Source organism: Protopterus annectens, chromosome 4.part1 (assembly GCF_019279795.1).
Source record: "Protopterus annectens isolate FY-2018-M chromosome 4.part1, PAN1.0, whole genome shotgun sequence".
NCBI classification, from domain to species: Eukaryota; Metazoa; Chordata; order Ceratodontiformes; family Protopteridae; genus Protopterus; species Protopterus annectens.
This window is the reverse complement of record NC_056734.1, coordinates 141,403,076-141,423,255: the sequence shown is the minus strand read 5'-3', so window position 1 is coordinate 141,423,255 and position 20,180 is coordinate 141,403,076. Positions and strand designations below refer to the sequence as shown.

At 42.7% G+C, this 20,180-nt stretch overlaps 1 protein-coding gene across 2 annotated transcripts in view; it reads right to left on the bottom strand.

Annotated features, from left to right (window-relative positions):
- Window positions 1-20,180, bottom strand: part of LOC122800781 (integral membrane protein 2C-like) — a 464,319-nt gene that overhangs the window by 133,770 nt on the left and 310,369 nt on the right. For both annotated transcript variants that reach the window (XM_044070041.1, XM_044070042.1), the window contains one exon: window positions 7,194-7,298. In XM_044070041.1, coding sequence (XP_043925976.1) covers window positions 7,194-7,298 — 105 coding nt within the window. The remainder of the gene's footprint in view (window positions 1-7,193; window positions 7,299-20,180) is intronic.

Here is a 20,180-nt window from a genome sequence, read left to right as displayed (position 1 = left end):
TGGCCTAAACAGAACAGAGTTCATGGGAATCCTTGTGCATAATTTGATGTCTGCACCTACATTTTCCATTCCTAGCGGACATCAGGTAAGGAGGCAAGCAGCAACCAAAGCTAAAGCAAGGATAATAAGGGTTCCCTAACGAGGTACTTATCTTTAGACGTTTTGAAGACAGTGGAGTAAAGCGATTGATCTGACGTTCAACTGCGGCAGAGAAGTTCTGAGGTGTGTGTGTGTGTGTGTGTGTGTGTGTGTGTGTGTGTGTGTGTGTGTGTGTGCAGATGTCACCAGACTAGCCCGGTTAACAAATGTAAAATAAAATAAAATAAATATAAAATAAAATTTAAGGTCCCTGGTTTAAGGCCGTGTGTGTGACGTCCCATGCACAAGCAGCAACCAGGTTTGAGATTTTGCATAGGAGCTGACATTCGGGTCACCTGAGACGGAGCATCCTGCAGTAAGAGTACTGCAACATGAGAATAGAAGGACATATATTGTTTTTTTTGCTCACTTAATTCCAAAATTCCAACATTATTCCCTCATTCTCAGAAGTCACATCACAGAAAGTTTCTCCAACCACATGTATAAATGATCTTATATCTAGTAACTAAAAACCCAGTGACTCAGATTGCCCCACATGTGTCTATTACATCATTATTTCTGGAACGGATTTGTATCCATGATCTTTTTTGTGTGAGAAATGCATCTATCCCAGTTACCTCTTGTTTATTTTCTGTAATTTTCTTAAGTGCTAAGACGGATACCATACTCAGTCTGGACAGTCTCTCCTTCCTCTCCTTTGTCAAAAATCCTTCTCAATCATCTCCATTCAGAAAACTGCTGGATCTTCCTGGTTAAGCATCACCACCAGGAGGTAGTTCTCCGATCCTCCTGGCAACACTATGGAAATTGTCAGTTCCTACCATTCTCCTTCTCTCTCAGTTCAGCTAAATACTGACCATTTGTACAATCCACCTTAGGGCTTACCATATCTTCTAAATCCTTACTTTTCAATTCACTTTCAGCAACCAAATCACAGACAGTACCATCTCTCCTGTCCTTTTCCTCTCTCTCACATTGCTACTTCATCATGTTGTTCATCTCTGCGCCACGAATAGGAACAGACTTGTGCAAAATCACAGCAAAAATAGAGTAAGGGAAGTTCCATTGTGCTCTGGCCAAATTTCAACTAGACAATATTAATACTAACTTGGGTCTCCCCTGAAAAGAGGCCATTGGCCATTGTTCAACAAAGTACAAATAAATAAATGAGAGAGACTGGAGTAAGAGAAAAGAAACTGCAATGGTATAAAGATTTTTTTTTATTATCACGCTAAAGCACCTGTTATTTAAAGTTTTTTTTTCCCCTTTATTTCACTGAGAGACACTAGTTGACCAGGTACATGTTACTGACAACTCGGGGACAATGAGAAGAAAAACTAGAGGGAATTCGGCCATTAAAAATTTCTCCAAGTTTGGGAAGGGGTGCTTTTTAATAGACTGTATTAACACCAGGGATCTCACGGTGTACAAGTGCTTGTAAAGCTCAGAATATATTTATATTTTAGCCCTATGTACAGTTCACTAAAATATATTAGGTGTTATGCTGGCAGCCTCAAATTAGGTGGTGGTGTGTTGACAGCTTTCAGGGCTTGGAAACCCCAAGGAAAAAAATCCCCCAGTATTCTAATACTATACATTATGGTATTTTTAAGTTTTGACAGCAACCATTTACAACCCTTTTTAATAGTATGAAGGCCCCATACTTTTACTTTGAAGACAACAATTTTCTTTACTTTGTGTATAACAAACCAGGCTTTCAGCAATAATTCAGAACTGGTTCTGGTTATACAGCTCACTGCTTTACGGAGAACCTTACTTATTATGCAAGTAATAGTGTGGTGAGTGACAGATAAGAACTAATGTAGGCATGTGCTCTTTTTTGGTGGGACAGACAGCTTAACCTGACAGATGTGTTAATTTATTCTGAATGATCCATTTTTCTAATTTTTTTTAAGCAAAATGTAACACATGATCGGATGCTGATGGCATATATGTTGAGATATGTCCACTGTGAAATACAAGATCAGGTGTAATCTGCATTATATTCTCTGCACAGCTGATAAATGGTATCTCTGTTTATCAATATGCTTTAAAGCTAAACTTGGAAAACTTTAAATAACAGAAAGGTCTACAGTTTTTGGAGTTTGACTAAAAATATGCTACATCCCATATAAAAGGAAAACCCTTTAAACAAATTGTGTGTGTTCTTTTTTACATTCTCTTTTGTAATTATAAGCAAATACAATGAAAATGTTTAAAGTGTACTTAAAAGATGACACCAGTTCGATTCTTGGCTGGGATGCCTATGGTGCAGTCTGCATGTCCTCCCTGCGTTCACATGGGTTTCATCTGAGTGCTCTGGTTTCCTCCCACATTCTAAAGAAGTTCTTGGTAAAATACTGAAAACTGCCAAGCCACAAAGCTCCAATCTCCAAACTAAATACAGGGTTATAACTCGGGAAATTAATGTCTGTCCAAATTTTTTAATATTTTGTCCACCATGTCACAAACAAAAGTAAAACATTTTTGGATCCTGCTGCCAAAAAAGGGTGATTTGTGAATACTCAAAGGAGTAATACATTTATGTAATGACCAAATTTTCAAAACTGTACAGCTGGATGAGAAGTACACCGGTCCCACAGGGGAACTTCCCACTTCTCCAAGCTGCACTGACTTCATGCCTGATTACACATGTAAACAGTTGTAGTGTCCAAGGGTGAAACCGCCTTTGCCCATCACAGAAAACCAATGGCTCCAAAACGAGCATGTAAGATTCAACACTACAAGTCTTAACACTTTGAAATTTAATTGTGAAACTCACTGTTATACCTTTAGAGTGCTTTTTCAATAAGGTTTCACTTCACCAAAACCCCCTCCCCCCAACACAAGGAGTTGTACCTCCACATCCTTGGTACTTTGCTAACTCGGAGACCACAGTACATTGGGAAAGGAGAAGTACTTCATGAAAACAGGTGGTACAGCAGTTAGCGTTGTCGCCTCACAGCAAGAAGTTCACCAGTTTGATTCTTGGCTGGGATGCCTTCTGTGCAGAGTCTGCATGTCCTCCCTTCGTTCACATGGGTTTCATCAGAGTGCTCTGATTTCCTCCCACATTCCAAAGACATGCGTCTGGAGCATTTTTCCCCAGGCCTCTGCTGAAAATGGGTTCTGTTCCAGTTGGACTTTCCTAGTAAACAAATGTTAAATAAAAAAAATAAAAAAAATAATGTAATTTCAGAATTAGTAAGGATCCACCACATTTGCATTTGTAGTTATGTTCCACAGAATTTCAACAGGTAGTCAAATACCAACATTCAAATTCTTCTTTATTCACAAAGAAGCAGGACTGGACCAAATGATCACTAAATGTACATCCGACATGTACACATTTATCCTTCAGGATAGAACTGCACACTACCATTATCATAACTGATAAAGCAGAGCCCCATGGTAGTCTGAGTACAACACTAAGTACCCACTGACTGCAAACAATGCATGTTTTTTTGGCTGTTACATACTGACCAAATTCCATAAGTAGTTCATAACTTTTAAGTTAGTTACAGTTCAGATAATAAAGCACTTAGCTTCTTTTTCTCAATACTAGTGATTCAGTTTTACCTCCTGATGAAACAATCTTCTGCATCAGAATGATGCATTTTTTCCAAGATTTCACAGATCACCAACAGATTTCAGGTCAGTGTAACTCAAAACTCCATTAAAATAATGTTCTCAATATCTTATTAACTGATCCTGATTTTGCCTCATAATTTTGGTCTGCTCTTCATAAATCTTTCATTGTCTGGCAAATGAGTGAGGACTGCAGTCACTAAATAACAGATAAGTTTCAGACTTTACATTCTTCAGAAAAGGAATGCTAATGTAAAACCTGTAATTCTACCAGTTTTGCAGGTATATACGAGTAATACTTAAAACTGTCCCTAATTTTGGCCCTTTGCCTCCACTGTTTTTTGTCTTTGTCTCTGAATCCTGAGCCGAGTGGTTGACAGATATGGTTCACAATGTGTGTCCTTGCATCACAAATATGAAAAATATATCAAAGGTTCAGAAAATACGGATACTACAGCTCAGAAACATAAAGATGATACAACATATTCAGGGAGCACATACAGAATGGGAAGGTAGGATGGGCAGGCACAGGACGAGAAAAATTAGATTCTTTACGTCACATTGAAGTGCAATGTATATATTTTAGTTATTAGATACTAATGTAGCAAGTGCACACTAGCCTTCTGAAATGGGGTAGGAGACCCTGGAGGACTGAGAGCTGCAGCCAACACATACAGTTGAGTAGAGAAAGGTAAACAAGGCAAAAAGTAGAAACACTGCAGACCTGCAGCTTAGCAAAGGAAAACAGCTTCTTATAAACTGCTCTATGGCTCTGAAAACATATATGATGCAAAAGCAAAATCACATCATAATTCAGGATTTGCTTTCATTACTTTATAAGTACTAGAACACTGTAGTGATGGTGGTAATGTCACAGTGTTGTATGACATGTTGCCTTATAAAGTATTTACTCAGCTGCCCCACCCCTAATGTCCACTGCAACTGTAGGTGTTGGGCAGCCAAGTGCTCCGGACTGTGCGGAATGCTCCGCATTTAGGATCGATTTAACCCACTGTTCCGCATTGAACAGTGGTGGCTCCTCTTTACTATTTTTGACTGGCTTGTATATAGCAATTAAAGCCAATCCGCATCGTGGTATACAAGCCAATCAAGCATCTGTTCCTGATGCAAAGGAAGCCAATCGGGAGGCACAAAATGTGGCCAATCGTATGCCACTACTAGTTTTCGAGCCGCTGCAATACTTTCAAAAAGGATATTGCAGGGCGCAGAAACAACAACAGAGAGTTACGGCTGTTTTCTTCTGACTGCACGCTATCCTGTAGTTAATGACCTGTTTGAACATTCATGCAGTTCATTTGTTATGATCATGGGTAAGAGGGACGGGGTACAGAGACTGGACAGGGAGGCACCAGCTGAACGGAAGTTGCTGTGGAAGTGCATTTCATCAGGTACAGTTATGACTGTACACCGGGCCACTAACCTGAGAGCAAAGGGCTGCAATTTGTTTTACTTGATTCAGGAATAAGGATGGTTGTGGTGGTGCTGCTGTTGCTTGGAGATATACTTCTGCCTTGGATGATTTACTTTAACCAAAACCAAAACGAACCGGACACTGAATGGACAGAAACGGAGTGCGAAAATTGTACAAAATAGCCAAATTTAATAAGTCATTAGATTAGATAAATGAACCATTTTAGCGCTTTCATCTCCTAAGAGACTTCATCAGAAATGAAAACAGATTTTTGCAGAATGTCCAAATTATTGTCTTTTGGTCTGTTGCTCATAAGATTTGTGGTTTTCTGGCAAATCACTGACTATTAAAAGTCTGACGGACTTCATATCCTTCAGGAAAATGCACGTTAAACAAATTCAGTTATTTAAGCAACTTGCTAACTTTATAAGAGCAATTCTCTGTTCACATCCTCTATTCTGTCAATGTCTCAAGATGATACATGTCCCCTGATTATTTCTGGATTTGTCTCTTGATTCGTTGAGAGCTAGGCTGGTCACTTTTGGAGAAAAGGTGGTGCATTACATTTAATAAATAATTATAAAGTGCTTTTATTTCAGAAAGTGTATATTAATTCACATTTGCTTATTCTGTCAGTGTCTCAAGGTAATGGCAGCAATATTTTAAATGCTTCTGCTCTGATGTCCCTTATTGGATGAGTTAACTTTTTAGCTGGGAGAAGATATGGAGAGGTTGAAAAAGCAGGTGCTAAAGAGCACCTGAATATTGTTGTGTAATGATTTTCTACAGAGTATATTGCATCTTATCAATGGTTTCTAACTATTTATGGACATGTGTGTCTTACTGAATCTTAACAAATGTACAGTATCTGCTAACGTGATACTTTTGGCAAAAAGCCTACTTCAACCAGGCCCCATGGAAATGGTGTATTTTCACGCAGTGCAAAAAAAGGGTGTTCCACATTTTGATTGTTTGTCACACATTGCTAGGCTCTGTGTTCCACATTTGCCTCTTGAGAGGTTGATATCTATGTATACTGACCACACCATGAAGTGTGCTCCTCGTTGACAACAAAATGCAACAAGTGCATCTAGACACAGTCAAGAGCTAAATAATATTAATGCAGCCACCCACACAAACCATGCCATGTGTTTTTCCCCCGTATGCTTTTCTCTCTTCCTCATTACTAACCAATTCCCCAAGTTGAAAGTTGAATAACTGGCTCTATCATTCCCCCATCTTACCAGCAAACTCTGCCATAATGGGAATGAAAGACCACCAACAGTGTGCTGTCATCCAGACACATAGATCACTGAATACCCTAATGCTTTCAGTCTGAAGTGACGAACACTCTGTCAAAGCAGGGCATGCATTACTTGGCCCTGTGTAACACAGACAAAGTGACTGCCCACACACAAACGCATGCCTATGTGCACGCATGCGTGCATGCGACTGCGAGCACACACACACTCCCAAGTCCTCGTCAATATAGCAATACATTGCTAAATATACATAATTACCCTGTTTTTCCTTCCTGGCTGCTTCATCATTTGGTCTCCACCAGGTGGCACTGGTGCAGCAAGCTAAACAGCTTCCTTCCTCCTCCTAGGATGGTCAAACCAAGTACAGCCACTTGTACCACCCAACACATACTAACACACACCAGAGGAGTCCTAACCAGGTCAGCTGAATTACAGTCAGTGTTCTATTTTTCTCATAGAACTGCTCCATTCTTATGCTTTTATCTGACATGGCAGTTATGTAATGAAAAGCATAAATAGTAGTTAAACAGACTAACAATGTGAAAATTTTTAATAAGGCAATATCCATTAACCAGTACACTGAGAAAGTCTTTCAAATTACGCAGCCATAACAAGCAGGATGCTTTTATTTCTCACAGACTGGATCCTGGAGTGTCAAATGGTTCCAACAATCAAAAATGATGCATTTCCTAATGGTTATTTGCAACAACTACAAGCAACAAAATCATAATGACCTGTAACTATCCTCTACTTCTGTTTATAACGTTCTTATTTATAAATATGAAAGGCCACAAGAAGAACATCAATGTTACCTCAACCAGCAGGTCGTGAAAAGCATTTGGGGGCATCACAGTTTGTGTGTTCATTGGTGTGATATAGCACTCATCTACAGTGTAATCCAGATAAGCAGTCAATGTCTGCAATGAAGATGAAGAGAAACATTGTAAATTATCAAATCTAAATTTCTAGCAATACATTAGTTATAGAAAAAAAAACACATTTCAGTCAGATCAGGCTTGTTGGCAAAGCATCTGTACACAGCACTGACCTTTGGAGTCCGAATAGCTGCAGTTATCAGACTGCTAGTCAAAGAAAACAAGTATTTATTACTTATTTTAAATTGATTTATTGACTGATTGCAGTTAACCAGGAATGTCCAAGTGGGTAGTCTTATGTTTTAGTGGAGTGCCAGAGAAAAGCAGCTCTAATGTACAGCAAGGAGGACAGTTACTTTTCACAGCAGGCACTAACAAGTACTATATACAATTAAGTGATGCTGCAGGCATGAAAATATCAGAATATAAACAGGTACCTAAAAAATGATCAAAATTAGTTTCAGAATAAAAACAGAGCTTAGTGTCTACACTAATACAAAGAATGATCTGACTTTCTGTCAGTTCTAAACAAGATACTCTACGAAATCTGCAAGTACCAACTACTACAGTCATTTGTTAGAACTGTGTTAAGTTCCAAATAGTGTGCGTTACAGTGACATAATTGGCTCCTCACATTATGATAGCATACTGATGTGTTGGAATTATACAGGTTAAATACAAATCAAATTAACAAATAAACTCGTGAACAACAGCTAGACCACTGACACAGCAGACACCACATAGATAAGACCTATTAAAACAAAGCACATTCTTTATCATATGTAAACTCAACTTAGCTTAAAAATTAGCTCTCATACCCAGACACTAATAGTTAAGTTTCAACATTTACTCGCTTTTCATTAGGATGGAGTAATACAAACAGCCTCTCATAACAATTCCTAAATAAATATACAATCTCCAGTGGATTTCTGACTAAGGGACCCCAACCATGGGATGTACCCTAGCAATGATCCTTTACAACTTCTGCTAACACAACTGCACTAACTAGTACCTGTGATATCCAAGAAAATTTTGAAAAGTTATCAAGAATAGATTTAAAATCATTTTTCTTATTCAATGTGTCTTCTGTCTCATGTCTGATGCTCTCCATTTCTTTCAGAACTGTCGCGTCACCTGCACTTACCACAAAGTTTGGCAGATATGTGCCTTTACTTCTTTGACAAAGTTTTAGCTCTTCTCATGTCTCAAATACTGACTGATCATTTCCAATGTTTTTTGTTGTACTCATTTAATGTTTTTTTAAACACCTATCAGCAAATCTCCTACTCCTCAAATAAGAAATGTGTAACCTCTGAATTAAGAGACATAACCTGCCACTCCAAAGACGCGTGATCAGATATCACAAAAGGAGTGCATATAAGCTCCCACTATCAAATATACATCTTTCCCCGAGATGCATATTTTAGGTATTCTACAGCTTGCCTTGCATTTCTTTGAACAATAAATACGACCATGAGTCCCTTGTACCATTAAGAACACATGGCTCAGAACCATAACTTTCTGTATAATATCTAAGAATAGTCCTTACTCTGGGAGTTCAAAAGTACAGTTGTATAGACTTACCATAAATGTAGATGTTAGAGTATATTCACTGTTGCAATCATCACATTTAGGTTATCTGCTTGCAGTAGTCCTCAGTCGGTCTGAATAACAAAGTCTTGGGCCCTGCATCAGTTGTGTCCTTTCTTCCATGACGTCAGGGGTATAAAACATGCAGCCGGCACCATTACATCAGTTTTTCTTGCTCCAGATGTCAGGTGCTCCCCTAATAGGAAGCAATTAAATCTATAAATATACAAGGTTATACCTCAAACAAAAAAGCAAATACACCAAAAAGCTTTTGAGCATAGTAAAGGAGAGTAGAGGTATAGCCAAAAGAAGAAAGAGGGCTGGAGGGAGGGTAACCAGGACTGCAACAGTGAATATACTCTAACATCTACATTTATGGTAAGTGTACACAACTGTACTATGTTCTTCGTGTTTCGCTGTTGCAGTCATCACATTTGGGTAGATTCCCAAAGCTAAGGATGGGAGGAGGAATTTAGATAGCATTAGGACCAGCTATAAGACCCTGCAAGACTGCAGTGGCAAAGCCAGCTCTGGATTTAGAGAAAATTGGCAGATGGTAATGCTTGGTGAAAGTATGCACAGAACTCCAGGTAGCAGCTTCTAGGATGTTCCTGGTAGGGATGCCTCTGAGAAAGGCTGTAGAGGTCGATGCAGCCCTGGTTGAGTGGGGTCTGATCCCCTGTGGGATAAGTTTTCCATGGTGCTTGTAGCAGAAAAGAATGCAATGGCCTATCCATTTGGAAATGGTTTGCTTTGAAATAGCCTTCCTCTCTGCCCCTGCAGGAAATGCCACCAGCAGTTGGTCAGATTTTCTTTGAGGTTTAGTCCTGTTCAAGTAGAATCTAAGTTGTCTGTGAACATCTAAGGGAGTACAGTATCCATTCCCCTTTGTTCTGTGGATTAGGAAAGAATGTTGGCAAATGAATGGACTGATTAAGGGCCACACTGGATACTACCTTGGGCATGAAGGAGGGATTGGTCTTGAGGGACACCCTGTCTGCATGAAAGAGGATGAAAGGCTCCACTACCATGAGGGCCTGTAATTCAGATACCCTTCTTGCTGAAGTGATTGATAAAAGGAAAACTGTTTTCCAAGAAAGGAATTTTAAGTCCGCAGTGGCAGCTGGCTCGAAAGGAGGAAGGGTGAGCTTTTCCAATGCAAAGTTAAGGTCCAGGCTGGAGTTGGAGCTCTCCAGGGTGGTAACAGATTTTTGGCCCCTCTGAGGAACTGCTTAAGCAGTGGATGAGAGAAGAGGGGAGGTTCTGTGCCATAATGAGCTGAAATGGCTGAGGCGTGAATTTTGATGGAGGTGAAAGACAGACCATTGTGAAGCATCTCAGTTAAGTATTGTAAAATCTGAGGTAAATTGGGCACTGCTGTGCTCATCCCTTGACATTGGTTCCAGGCACAGAATCTTTTCCATTTTTCAGCATAAGATTTTCTAGTACTAGGCCCCCTTGCCTCTAAAAGGATATCCATCACTGGTTTACTGAGGGATGGCAAAGGTAATTAGCCAGGCTGCTAGGTTCAGTATTTGAAGTGGCGGGTGCAGAATCTGGGCAGGTTCCACGGAGCCAACAGTGACACACTGCGCAAGAGGGGGTACCAGTGCTGGCTTGGCCAGTCTGGTGCAATAAAAATTGTCCTTGGTTTGTCTTGTTTGATCTTTAGTAGTACTTTGGGGAGCAGAAGCAGAGGAGGAAAGGCATAAACTGATAGGTTTTTCCAGCTGAAGGACAGAGCATCCACTTTCCAAGCTTGTTTGTGGGGAGTCTGTGAGCAAAATTTGTCCAATTGATAGTTCTGGGGGAAGACAAACAGGTCTATATCTGGGCTCCCCCACTTGCTTGTCAATATATTGAAAATCCTTGGGTCCAGTTTCCATTCGTGTAGGTCCATGAGGTTTCTGCTTAGTTCATCTGCCAGTGTATTTAGTTTTCCTGGCAGGGATTGAGCTTGTAGATGCACTTGGTAGCTCAGGGCTGTGCTCCACAATGCCATGGCTAGTCTGCAGAGGGGGTAAGAATGTGTACCCTCCCTGCTTGTTTATGTACCACATAACAGTGGTGTTGTCCGTCTTTACCATTAATTGTCCTGGAAGAATGTGGTCCTTGAAGGCTGTCAGAGCATTCTGTACAGCTAACATTTCTTTTTGATCGAGATGGAAGTGCATTTGGCTTGGGTTCCATTTGCCCTGAATGCACTTCCCTGCCAGATGAGTCCCCCATGCATAATCTGATGGGTCTGTTGTTAGGGTTTGGGCGGCAGGGGGTGGTGTGAATGGTAGTCCCTTGTTTTAGTGGCAAGCCTCTGCCCACCAAAGAAACTCTAGGAGTAGGCAAGGTATGATAGGAATCATTGCTTCTAGATCCTGAGAATGTTGACACCATTGTAGTTTCCTTATATGCAGTCTTGCATATGGAATTAGAAGAATGCAGGAGACCCCAAGGTTTGTAGTGTTTGCCTTGCAGACATCAGGGTTTTTGTGGCCACTTGTTTGAAGTAGGTTGTCAAATAAATTTGTTTCTCTGGTGTGAGGAAAGCCATCTGTATTCAAGCTTGCTCTCAGGAATATAATTTGTTGACAGGGTACCAGGAGTGATTTATTTTCATTTATGGTGTACCCCAGACAAATTAGCACCCTTTGCACAAAGGCCAGATGTTTCAAAAGTATGTCCTGGCTTTCTGCCTGAATTAAACAATCGGCCAAGTATGGGAATATTTCTTTGTCTGCAAAATGCAATGACTGGGGCTAGGCACTTTGTGAATACCCTGGGCACAGTAGATAAGCCAAAGGGCAGTGCAGAGAACTGGTAGTGATTGTAGCCTGCTTTGAAGCGTAGCTATCTTCTGCAAGATTCCCTGATTGGGATGTGCAGGTATGCTTCCTTTAAATAGAGTGTTACCATCCAGGCCTCTTTTCCTATCATAGGAATCAACTGGTGAAGAGTCAGCACCTTGAATTTTGGAATCACCAAAAAGGTGTTTAGAGTAGACAGGTCCAGAATAAGATGCCAAGAATTGTCTTTTCTGGGTACAAAAGGTCTTGAGTAGAAACCTAGTCCTTTTTCTTCTTCTGGTACAGCTTGAATAGCCTTTATGCTTAAAAGAGAGAGTATTTGCTTTTGAGCCTCTGCCCACTGATTTGGGAGAAAATCTGGCCAACCGTTTGGCATTGGTAATGTGTGGAAGTGTAATCTGTATCTTTGGGACACTATATTTAAAACTCATTTGTCCTGGGTAATGAGTTCCCAGTTTTTGACCTGTAGACCAAACTTTCCCCCTAAAGGAGCAGTCAGTTGAAAAGTGCTTGGAAGTTTAAAAATCAAGTAATTGAGACAGTTTTTCATAGGGGGAAGAGTCTTACTACTCCCAGATTTGGAAGCGGAAGCCCCCCACTCTTAGTCTTGTGCATATCCTGGGACTGAAACCTGGGGGTTTCTGCTGTGTCTGGGCCGGAAAGGACCAATTCTTAGAGGGCCAATGCCTACTAAATCTTGGAGGCTGAACTTGTAAGAAACTTTAACAATTTGCATAGATTTAGCTTTATCTTCCATCTTTTTAAGAACTTCCTCAGCTTTGTTGCTAAACAGGCGGTCCTGATTTAAGGGAGCATCCAACAGTTTAGCTTTAACATGATCAGGCAAAGATTGCTCCTTAAAGCCAAGCATGCCTTCTGAGTACAGACCCAGTGACAGCAGCCCTGCAAGAGGCCTCTAATGTATCAAACCCACATTACAAAGTATGTTTTCCAACCTGTTCAAGCAGAATGCATTAAATCTTGTAATTCCTTATTTTCAGCACAGTCAGGAATAATCATTTTCTGTTTAAGCAATCCAATAATATGTTGTTGATATTTTAACATATGAAACTGACAGTAAGGCCCTAATGGCCAAGGTTGCAGAAGTGTAAACCTTCTTACCCCATCTATCCAGCGCCCTGGAGTCTCTATTCAGAATGGGTAGGATTTTTGGCAGTAGAAGCCTTAATGCCCTTGGGTCCCTGTGAAATCAATCTCTGAATCCGCAATAGGGTTTTTAAAAAGGAACTTGTGAGAATCAGGAACCATCTGTCAGGTTTTCTGGGAGCAGGAGGCAAAGGATCAGGGGCCAAACTAGATTCTGAAAAAGCATCATCAACAATGTCTAGTACAGGAGGTATAGCTAAAGGCCCATGTTGAAGCAGGAGTAAGAAATCCCTAAGCTTCTTTTTTGAATTAGAAAAATCCTGGCTTTCCCAGTGGAAATGCTCCCTTAGAGTGTGCAAGGTTTCACCAAAAGAAAAATCCTCCAGAGGGGAAGCAGTGGAAATAGAGTCCTCTGCATCAGAAACTTCATAAGTAGACAAGGGTAAACCCAGATCATCGGAAGAATCAGAAAAATCAGAATCTTGGTCAGAAGATTCATAAATAAATTCAGTTCTAGGTCTTTTAGAAGAGGATGGTTGGCTTCCCCTGACTAAAGTTAGGTCTTCAGCCATTCTTATTTGTTTTTTAGGCATAGAGGCCTGAGCATGCGGCCTGGGCATCAGTTTTCTAGGCATGGTTCGAGGATTAGGCCTTAAAGAAGAAGGAGGCGTTGGTTTAATATGCAAGTCCATAGGCCTGAAAACACCCTCAGAAGCCGGTGCCTGCACAGTGGCTCTGGACCCATCCAAGGTAGAGACATCCGCAGGTTCCACAGTTGAAGCATCTCACAGCATACCAGACTCTGAATGGGTCTCAGTAGAGGCCTGCGAATCAGAAGCGGGTATCAGGGGCTGCGAAAGCACCTCACTGAGTACCGGCGAACTGGCGACTGGCTTAGGAGAAGCGTCATCGGCAGTTTTGGACCTAGGCGGCCTGTGTCTTTATCTTTGCGTTTTTTTTTAAATTTCGGTAATCGGATGGATTACCGACATTTCAGGATAACTGAACAGAGAGGTGAAAATATACTGACGACGGATAGTGCGTTGATTAAATAAGGCACAAAACCGACAGCAATTGTGGTCAGGACCTAGGCAAGGAATACAGTACGAATGAAAATATTTGTGAGGTATTTGCTTTCCACAAGAAATGCAATTATTAACTTTTACTGACATCAGTAAGGAGCAAGAAAAAGTTTCCCCAATGGGGTACGTAGCTTTAGTTGAAGACTTCGGTTCTGAAACTCGAAAATGAAAATTTCAGGAGTCGGCCGACCGGCACTTGTGAACTGCTTCTGCTTCGGGCACCGCACGGCAAGAAAGACCAATGTAATGACATTGGCTGCATATTTTATACCCCTGACGACCTGATGTCATGGAAGAAGGGACAGCAACTAACGTAGGACCCAAGACTTTGTTATTCAGGCCGACTGAGGGCTACTGCAAGCAGATATCCCAAATGTGAGGACTGCAACAGTGAAACACTAAGAAAATCTGTTCTACCGTACCTTCAAGACAGTTGGGTATGTTACTTGAAATGTGGGCAGTTCTTTCCATGTATTCCACATTGCTGGTTGTGGCGGAGCCCTTTTGTGGCACACAGCTTCAGTAACGTCTTGTACTACTCTGTTCTCACATTACATCCATCATACATGAGACCTTCCCAACCTGCAGCACCTTCTCAGACCAGGCATTTTTCACCAAACATGACATTTAAATATGATGTCTGGTTTACCCTGTGGTTGGGACTGGCATCTGACTTTATGCATTCAACTAACTCAGTACTTCACAAACATTGTAATAGCTCTCGTATCCAAGCCCCCACAAATGCTACATGGTAAAGGTGTTTACCTTATAAACATAAGATGCAGGATTTGATTCTCACATGGGGTAATTGGCTAAGCTTAAAAATGGACCACAAAAAGAAGTTATGTCTTACCATAACGTTCCATCTGTATTGTTGATCCTCGTTCAGTCATTACGTATGGGACAGAGTCCCCAGCTACCTCTATTCCTGGGAGGCTCTCATGGAAGGACATTCCTGAGCACCATAGAACCAAAAGATGCTCATCCCCTGAAGACCAAATCTAATTTGTAATGTTTGATGAAGGTATGAGGCGTAGCCCAAGTTGCAGCTGCACAGATGTCATGTAAAAAAGCTCTGGCATGGAAGGCAGCAGAAGTTGCAACCGACCTTGTTGAATGAGCTTTCGTGGTTAGTAGGCAACAAGATATTACGTTGTGTGTAAATAAAGGTCACACAGTCCTTCAACCATCTAGCTAATGTGACCTTAGCAACAGCCGATCCTAATCTAGATCCAGAAAAGGCCAAAAATAACTGGTCAGATTTACGAAAGGGTTTAGTCCTGTTTAGATAAAAACGGATTTGCCTGTATATATCAAGGGTATGTAGGCAATGCTCTCCTCTGTTTGAATGGTTTGGAAAGAAAACTGGCAATTCAATGGCTTGATTAATGGACATTTCAGAGATCACTTTAGGCAGAAATTACGGATTAGCTCTGAGAGACACTCTCTCTATGAAAAAAAAAGTATGGACTCTTGATATATAAAGCCTGAAGTTCAGAAATACGTCTGGCAGAAGTAACAGCGACCAAAAACAAGGTTTTCCATGACAAATACTTGGTCACAAGAAGAGGCTGGTTCAAAGGTGCCATTGTCAGAGCTTGTAGAACTAATGATAAATCCCATGGTTGAATAGGTTCTCTAAAAGGTGGCTTCAGATGACTCTCACCTTTTATGAAGGTCTTGCACAATTTATGGGACATAAGAGAGGAATCTTGGACACCCTCATGAAAATTAGAAATTGCAGTCAAATGAACGCTAATGGTAGAGGCCGATAGACCTGATTGAAACAGGTCTGCCAGATAGTCTAGTATTATCGACACTGGTGCTGAAAAGCGGTCTACTTGTTTATCTTTCAGCCAGCAGGTAAACCTTTTCCACTTGCTCAGATAAGTAAGTCTAGTGGAAGACTTATGAGAAGCAATGAGAATATCATGTACTGGTAAAGAAAGATCATTCTGCCTGGCAATCAAGGGAATTGGAGTAGTCAAGCAGTTAGCTTCAGGCTGTACAGGTTGGGATGAATCAGGTTCTGTGGGTGTGAGATCAACTCCGGGATTGGATGGAGAATCCATGGTCGATCTAGTAGGCGAGGCCAAAGGAATATGAACCAAATCTGTCGTGGCCAATATGGTGCTATGAGGATTACCTTGCTCTTCAACCACCGGGCTTTCTTCAGAAACTGGGGAATGAGAGGAAAGGGCAGAAATGCGTAGAGAAGACCCGAGGGCCAATCGTGGACTAGAGCGTCCCTGGGTGACTGTCCCAGAGGGGGAAATCAGGGCGAAATAGTTGCTGCATTTGTAGTTGGTCACGGATGCAAAGAGGTCACAGCAAGGACGGCCCCAGTGGTGGAAGATCCCCGCCGCTATCATGGGATTCAGGGACCACTCGTGAGGTTGAAGAATGCACCTGCTGAGTCTGTCTGCTATCACGTTGGAACTCCCAGAAATGTGTGTTGCTAGAAGAAAACGGTTGGTAGCCATCGCCCATTGCCATATCCTCATGGCCTCTCGACATAGGGGGTAAGATTTGGTTCCACCTTGCTTGTTGATGTACCAGACCACCGCCATGTTGTCTGATTGAATCGCAATTGTCCCAGACGGTAGCAGGGGATGGAATGCTTGCAACGCTAGAAGCACCACCCTCAGCTCTAGAACATTTATATGCAGATGGGCCTCCAGTTGGGACCAAGTGCCTTGGACTGTGTCCTTGACATAGCCCCCCCCACCCCATCAGGGAGGCGTTTGTGGTCACTGTGGCCTTGGGTTGCTGAGGGGGAAAGGGGCGAGACCACTGACAGAGATTGAGTGTCATCCACCAATTTAAATCCTGTTTGCACCTGTGGGTTACTCAAATCATGGCTGAAAAGGATACCACTGGGTGAGCAGTAGCCATTGTAGAAGCCTCATGTGAAACCTGGCCAGGGGAACAATGGTGATGGAGGCTGCCATGGAACCCAACAGCTGTAGAACAGAGTGAGCTGTGGATTTTTCCTTTGAAAGGATTGGAATTAGTTGTTGCTTTATCCTTAAAATTATGTGCTCTGGAATAGCAGCTCTGCAGTTTTTTGCGTCCAAGATACCCCTATGAATTCTGTCGACCGAGATGGGGTGAGATTGGATTTCTGCCAGTTTATGGTTATGCCTAGCCTTTGAGCAGCGATTAGAGAGTATGCCAGGGCTTTTTCCAGTAGATGTCTGATGGGGGCGGAAATGAGCCAGTCGTCTAGGTACGGAAACACCTGGAATCCTTGAAGTTGCAAGTGAGCTGTGACAACTGCCATGCACTTTGTGAACACTCTGGGGGTTGTAGAGAGTCCGAAGGGCAGTATTCTGAACTGGTAGTGACTGTCTCCCGCACGGAAGCGCAGAAATCTTCTTGATGGCCTGTCCACCTTTATGTGGTAGTACGCATCTTGAAGATCTATCTAAAACTTGTTCAATACACTGAGATCTAAAATTGGTCTCCAGTCCCCGGTTTTCTTTGGCACCAAAAATAGTCTTGAGTCAAATCTGGATCCTATCTTGTCTGGAGGGACTATCTGAATGACTTTTTCTTAGCAGCTTTTCTATCTCTAGTGCTGCTTCTTCCCTTTGACTGGGTGGAACGTCGGGAAGATTTTTTTGAATGGATGGGACAAAGATCGAAGGGGATATGAAAACCTCTAGTTATGATCCTTTGTACCAAAGAATCGGTGGTGATGGTTAGCCAGGCAGAAGGGTACAAGGAGAAACGTCCCCCAACCACCTCCAGAGGACAGGAGTTGGGCCGCTCTTCAGGAGCGCTGGTAGGATTGACCAGGGAAAAAATCCCTGGAACCCTGGTTATGTGGTCCCCCTCTGCCCCAAAAGGAGAGTCTTCCCTGCGAGTTTCCCCCTCTGCCTCTGGGGGAGAACTCGGCCTGTGTGTCATGGAAAGGACCCTGAGATTTCTTGAACCATATCTTCCACTCTTTTGGTTTCGGGAGAAAGCACGTTGAGCGGAAGAATAACGGACACCTACGGCAGAAAGGTTCTTACTGTCTTGTTCACATCTGGCCAGTGTGCTTTTAACTTTGGGCCCAAACAACGAGGAGGGCTCAATGGGCGCATTAAGAAAGTAAGACAAAGTGTTCCGCGAAGTTGCACAAGTGCATCCAGGCGTGTCGTCTCAAGATCGCAGTTGAACCCGCCGCTCTAGTTGCTCCTTCTGATGCGTGAGATATCAATCGTATAACTCAATGGTGGCCAGCTGAGAGGCCACTTTGTCACGGAGCTCATCAGACACTGCACCAGCCAAGGTTTCAGAGAGCTCAGAAACCAGATCCCTTTGAAGCCTAGTAAAAATGTGCCATATAATTCAGGAACCTGACAGCAAAGGTCACTGAAGCAAAGGTGCGCTGCCCTATTCTGTCCAGGGCCTGGGACTCTCTGTTAGGCAGATGGACAGTCTGGCTTTCTTATTCTTCCAGATCCTTTTTTGTTGCGGCAGCCACCACCAAAGCATCTACAGGAAGACCTTTGGACCAGTGGGGATCTGAAGCAGGAGGGGGCAAGATCTTATCTTGGCTCCAGGGAATAGCTTCAACAGCATCAGGGGCCTTTTAAGCATGCTGCACGATGAACTTGACAAGTTTATCGGCAGCTGGAGTAACCCAGGAGGTAGGGGGCCGGGAGCGAAAAGTCTGCAGGAACACAGATTCCTCAGGGGTCGGATTAGACAGCAGCCAGTCACTTCTCTGTTTCAGGATTTCAAGGATATCGCCAAAGGATACCTCAGAGGGTGATTGAGGGGATCCTTCCCCCTCATCGAAATCTGTGTCTTCGGTGAGAGACTCCTCTGTGGAGTCCATGTGCTTCCTCTTACATGAACTTTTCCGGTGGACCTCCTCAGCGGGAGAAGCTGGGGAAGACAACGGAAAAGGGGATTCCTGAGGGATTATGTACTGAGGCCCTTGCACCCAGTATCCGCTAGGTGCGACTTGTAAAACCAGTGTACCAGAGGAGGGCGGAGGTATAGATAGTCCGGTATCACCAGCAGCAGCGAAAGCCTTCTCCATCAGTTGGAAGGTTGGTCCACCCGGAGAGGAGTGTATGTCAAGGACAGGGGGCACACCTCCCCCAAGTGGCTCAGCCTGCCGACTCAGAATTCCTGGATGGCTGTGGAGCAGCAAGCAATGTGTATCACAGCTGACATCCTGGGTCGTAGCAAAACTTTCCTGCTATGAAGGCAACTGCGGTTCCTTAGCGAGATCCATAAAGGGAACCACAGAAGTGGAAGACTGTACTATATCCATGGACTTCAAAGGCAATGAAGGAGGAGAATAAGAAGGTGTCTTTGGAGATGGGTGATCAACTCCCAAGGAAGGATAGTTCCTGGGGAGTGGAATACCTCTGGCCAAGAATGTCTGGTCCACAAGACGCAACACATCATGTTCAGAAAGACTTCTAGTGGACCTCACAGAGACTGAGGGAGAAACAGGCCTGTCCACAAAAAAGGCAGACTCGGTGCCTATCTCATCTGATCGCACAGAGGACAACGGTGCAGAGAAAGACTGAACTACTGCAGTCCTGCACCAAAGTCGTCATCGGTGCCGATGTGATTGTCTGCACCAACACAGGGATCGGTGTCAAAGTGGTTGTCGGTGCTGAAACTGGAACCGACAAAAATGGAGTCAGTAATAAAGGCCTCGGTTCCGAGGAAGATCTCTGAGCCGACGTGGTCAAGGTCTGCGCCGACTGAACGGTGGGTGCCGATACAGTGGTAAAGGTCTGAACCGAGGAGCCCCTTGGTGCAGATATGTAGAAGGCTGCAGGAGAGGAAGGAGCCTTAATCACTAATGGAGCCAAAGGCCTCAATGCCAAAGGTCTGGGCACCGAAAGCACTGGGGCTGACAGCACCGGAGCCAAAATTTTAGCCTTTTTAGATTTAGGTTGGTGAGAGTCCCCAGTCGGGGACAAAGGCAAGGATTTAGCCTTAGTAGAAACATCCATTTTCTTATGGGCTTTAGGAGGGGTTGAGACCTCTGACCCAGAAATAGCCTCTGAAAAGGGAGATTTTAGAAGTCCCTTCAGTATCAGCTTATTTTTCCTTTCTAACAAAGTTCTATTAGAAAAGTTTTCACATATAGTACAAGGTGGTTCAACAGATAAATGGGAAGCTCCCAAACAAACACAAAGAGTGTGCATCAGAAGTAGGCAGTTTGTGTCCACAATCAGAACACCACTTAAACCCCGGACTACCCTTTTATCTGCTATATTAATAAATAGAAAAGTACCAACAATGGTACAAGAGAGTACCCGAAGGTAGGAAAAAGAAAAGGAAAGGGATTACCAACGATGGTAAGGAGAAATGACCTCGCGGTA